This window comes from Corylus avellana, chromosome ca7 (assembly GCF_901000735.1).
Source record: "Corylus avellana chromosome ca7, CavTom2PMs-1.0".
NCBI lineage: Eukaryota > Viridiplantae > Streptophyta > Magnoliopsida > Fagales > Betulaceae > Corylus > Corylus avellana.
The window spans coordinates 13,067,165-13,071,463 of NC_081547.1; the positions used below are offsets into that span (position 1 = coordinate 13,067,165).

The 4,299-nt window shown below is 32.9% G+C and overlaps 1 protein-coding gene across 1 annotated transcript; it reads right to left on the minus strand.

Annotated features, from left to right (window-relative positions):
* Nucleotides 1-3,120: 3,120 nt before the first annotated feature.
* On the minus strand, nt 3,121-3,684 carry LOC132187882 (uncharacterized). The gene has a single exon (XM_059602313.1). It carries the CDS (start codon nt 3,682-3,684, stop codon nt 3,121-3,123), a length of 564 nt encoding a protein of 187 aa, XP_059458296.1.
* Between the last annotated feature and the right edge of the window lie 615 nt (nt 3,685-4,299).

Sequence of the window (4,299 nt, forward strand, 5' to 3'; positions counted from 1 at the left end):
TGGCTTGCAGTTGCAGATTCAACAAACTAAATCAAAGAGGCAAAGATTTAACAGTTGTCCCTTGAAAAGATAGAGCAAAAAGTCATGTTAACATTCGAGCTTAGATAGACTGAAAAATGAACTACCAATAGAAATAAAATGATACGAAAATCAAAGCGGAAATTTAACATAACTCTAGCTTGAAGATTTCTTGAAGAATCGAGAGATATTGTGGGGGTTCTCAATTTGGACCATTCAGAATGCTCTTCCTCTTGGTTATGTGTGGAAGAAAATTGATAGCATAATAAGGGACTGACCGAGTAAGGAAACAAGAAACAACCAGGCCAATTGAACCAAATCAATAGACTAAAAGTTGTACTAGCGAATAGCGATGATGAGTAGCATATCAATTAGATCAAGAGTTTTGTTTGCCTCTGCCATCGGCGTGTGTGAGGAGTAGATGAGAAAGACACAAAATCAAGGAAATGGAGGAGAGATGGGTTAGGTAATTCTTCTTTTTTGTATTTTCTTCTGGCCGTTTGGTTGCAACTCAATGAAAAAGGTTTTGAAACCCTTTAGAATCTCAAAACCAAATAGTTTATTTGGCTTAAAAGCCATTAGATCAAATGCTAGAAACCCTAGAATGGAAATCAAACCGTTGGATTTCCTTAATTTGATAATGAGTAGTTGAGAGGGAGCCATTGCATTGAATGCAAAGCATTAATTCCTTCAACAATCAACAACACTCAGCATTAAAAGCTTAGATATTCAATGCATTCCGATTCTTCGAACAAAACCAATCAGGCAATCACCAGTGATTGGATTTGTTTGCTTGATGAATTTTTTTTGCAATCAACAGCTTACAAAAGGAGGAGGAAGAATCAAGGATTCAAGATGAAGTGTGATCTGATTTGAAGGATGAAGTCGAAGAGATTGAATTGCAAGAGTGTTGATTCATTGAATATTGAAGGCTGAAGTTGCGTCTCGGTCCTTGGAATTTGGTTAAACAATCTTGTGTGCACTTCACGATGAGAGTTTCTGATTTTTTCCCTACATGTATTTACATCTAAAATCAACATATAAGTTGATCATCACCGTTTAGTATTTATTAATTGATTTTAAGTCGTCAGATTATATCAAATAAAGAGATCCTATGGACAATTAAAGCCCCATATAATTTCCTTACGACAAAGTGTTTTACAGTTGTATCTCATATTCTCAAACGAAAGATTACGATTGGATGATTGAAAAATCGAACGGCCAAGCTAACACCGAGAAATGCGCGAGTTTCTCCCTCACGGCCCATATGTCAGCCATCCAAAAATTGAAACGCCTTTAAAATTTAATCCCCTATACATGCGTTATCGTGAGATCTATGCCTTGTAATTCGATGCAGTCATCTTGAGTGTACATCAAATTTTGATATTTGATGATTAAATCCTAGCCATTGAACTATATGGACGACAATATGCTTAGCCACACCGTATGCATTACAATATACAACGTGTTATATAGCTATAACTCTCTCACTTGACACATCATTAATCAACTTTAAATTTATTGAAAAAAAAAAAAAAACGAATGGTTTAAATTTTTTAATAACTTTAATTGTTTAAATTTAATTTTTGTTTTAATATAATTAGCCAATTAGGGACTTATGGTTGGAAAAAAAAATTATAATTGTTTAGTATAAATTGTATAAAAAAATCAATATGTTGAAAAAACTAACGGTTTAAATTGTTTAAAGTTAATTTTTGTCTTCGTATAATTAGCCAATTAGGGACTTAGGGTTGAAAAAAAAAAAAAAAGATTTAATTTAGAATTGTTTTAGTATAAATTGTTTAATTGTTTATAATTTGATTTATTATTAAAAAAAAAAAAAATCAATATGTTGAAAAAAAAAAAAAACTAATATTATTAATTTCATATGTTAGAATACATACTAACTAGTCTACTATATAATGTATATCATATATAAGGGTTAAATACCTTTCAGCGCCATGTAGTTTAAGAACTTCATTTTTTGCTCCCTCGGTTTCAATTTGTATTACAAATGGTACCTAGGTAATGGCAAAAAACAAAGATAGTACCTCCATCTAAATTCCATCCAAAATTTGACGAAAAGTCACGTCAGAACCATTAAAAATAGACACGTGTTTATATATTAATTAAAAATTTGGGCAACATGGGGGTGCTTGGCCACCCCCATTTTTCCCTTAGGGGTGACCGCCCACCCCCATGGGATGGTTGGAGCCACCTCTTACCGGTTTGGGGGTGGCCGAACCACCTCTTTGACTCATCGTTTTACTTTTATATAATCGTCTCAATACTCTCTTAGTTTAGCATTGTTTTATAAACAAAATCTGCATGCTCTACTTCAAAAAAGCTTCATTTCCTCCATTTTTTGTTTCTCTCTTTGTTTCCTAGCAACCAAACAAGGGATTGCAATAGGATTTTATCTTGAATTTTCTTTTTCGGATCTCATATTTTGTGTGGTGGTGATCAAGGCAAAATGGGAGGAGTGGACGGCGGCGATGAAGGCATTAGGAGGAGGGGATGCTCGTGCATTAAGAATGGTTTTCTACTAGAGGAATCGTTTTGGAGCTGGGGCAACTATGGGATGGCACTCAGTGGCAGATCCAGGAATTCATTCTCGCAGAGGCATAAATAAAATAATAAAATATAATGATAAAATATATATATATATTTTTTTGTTTCTTTATATATTATATTTTTATTATAATATGGTAAACATAATTAAAAATATAAATTATAACACAATATGTGTATCACAAAAAGCATATCTATGAGACTTCATAAACATATGCCAAATTGATATACAAGTTAACATGTAGGCACTAGTACAAAAATAAAGAAAAATACAAAATACAAAGTGTCTAAAATTGCATTTGACGTAATCTTAGAAAAACAAAATCATCAAGTATCAAATCTGAATTGAAGCTTTCGGAAATTTCCCTTTCAATGTAGACAAGTAAATTATCCGTAAGAAACTCATCCTCCATTTTGTTACGAAGTCTTGTTTTAACAATCTTTATAGCTGAGAATGCTCGTTCGGTAGTTACTGTAGACACTGGAATAGTCAAAACAAGATGAATCAATCTATCAATAAGATAATACCTATCAGATTTTTCCTATCTCTGTCAATCCTTGACATAATTCCGCAATGAAAGACAATCTTTGTAATTTCGGATGATTAAGCATATCAACTTCAAAATGCTTCAACTGAAATCTCAAACTAATTTTCTCCTGGTCAGGAAAATCAAGAGAACAGTACTTATCCGCAAGAGTGCATATATCATTCATATTAAATGATTTATAAGCATAATTTGGATCCAAAGCTGAACTAAGTGTCAAGAGTTCCATTATCCTTTCACCAAATCTACTATCGAGCTCTTGCAATTGAACGTCTATAGCAGCATTGAATATGTCAAAATGATAATGATGTTTCACTGTAATGTGATCCCGTTGACAACGACCTCGGCCTTGAACATAACGAGTACCCAAATTTGGAATGTCAATTTCAAATTGATTGCAGAAAGAGACTAATTCTTCGAAAAAATTATCCCATTCTTCATTTCTCAATTTTTGGAGTAGCGATTTTGTATTAGAAACTAATTGCATAGCATTCAAGATGTCTTGAGATTTTTGTTGCAAATGTTGACAAAGATAATCAGTAATACCCATGATTTCCCACATAAAATGTAGAATGAATATGAACTTGAATGATGTAATCATTGTATATGCAGCATTAGCATCCCCACGTTGAGAGTAACAGGATCCTTCTTTTATAATATTTTCAAGCACTACATAAGTAGGATTAAACATCCTTAATACGCTATAAGTAGAATGAAAATGAGAACCCCAACGAGTACCACCAGCTCGTTTCAAAGTGCCAATTTAGTTAACTCATTTTCTAGTTTCAAGTTCATCAATAGCTATCAAATGTGCAATATCTGTTTCATGAGCATCTTGCAGTTGATCATGATGTTTACATGAAGCACCAACCACATTGATAATGAAATTCAAATTTGAGAAGAACTCATGAATAGAAACAACCTCTCGATATGCAGCAACTAATGCAAATTGTAATCGATGTGCAAAACAATGAACATAGTATGCACAAGGACAGTCATTATGAAATAATGCCAGCAACTCTTTCCATTCACCAAGCATATTACTAGCACCATCATACCTTTGTCCACAAATACTTTGAATATCAAGACGATTTTAAGAAAGAACATAAGATATGCTATCTTTTAAAGTCGATTTCGTTGTATCTTTAACAGAGACAATATCAAA

Excerpts from the sequence above, each read along its gene's own strand:
- LOC132187882 (XM_059602313.1), bottom strand. The coding sequence starts at position 3,684 with ATGGGTATTACTGATTATCTTTGTCAACATTTGCAACAAAAATCTCAA.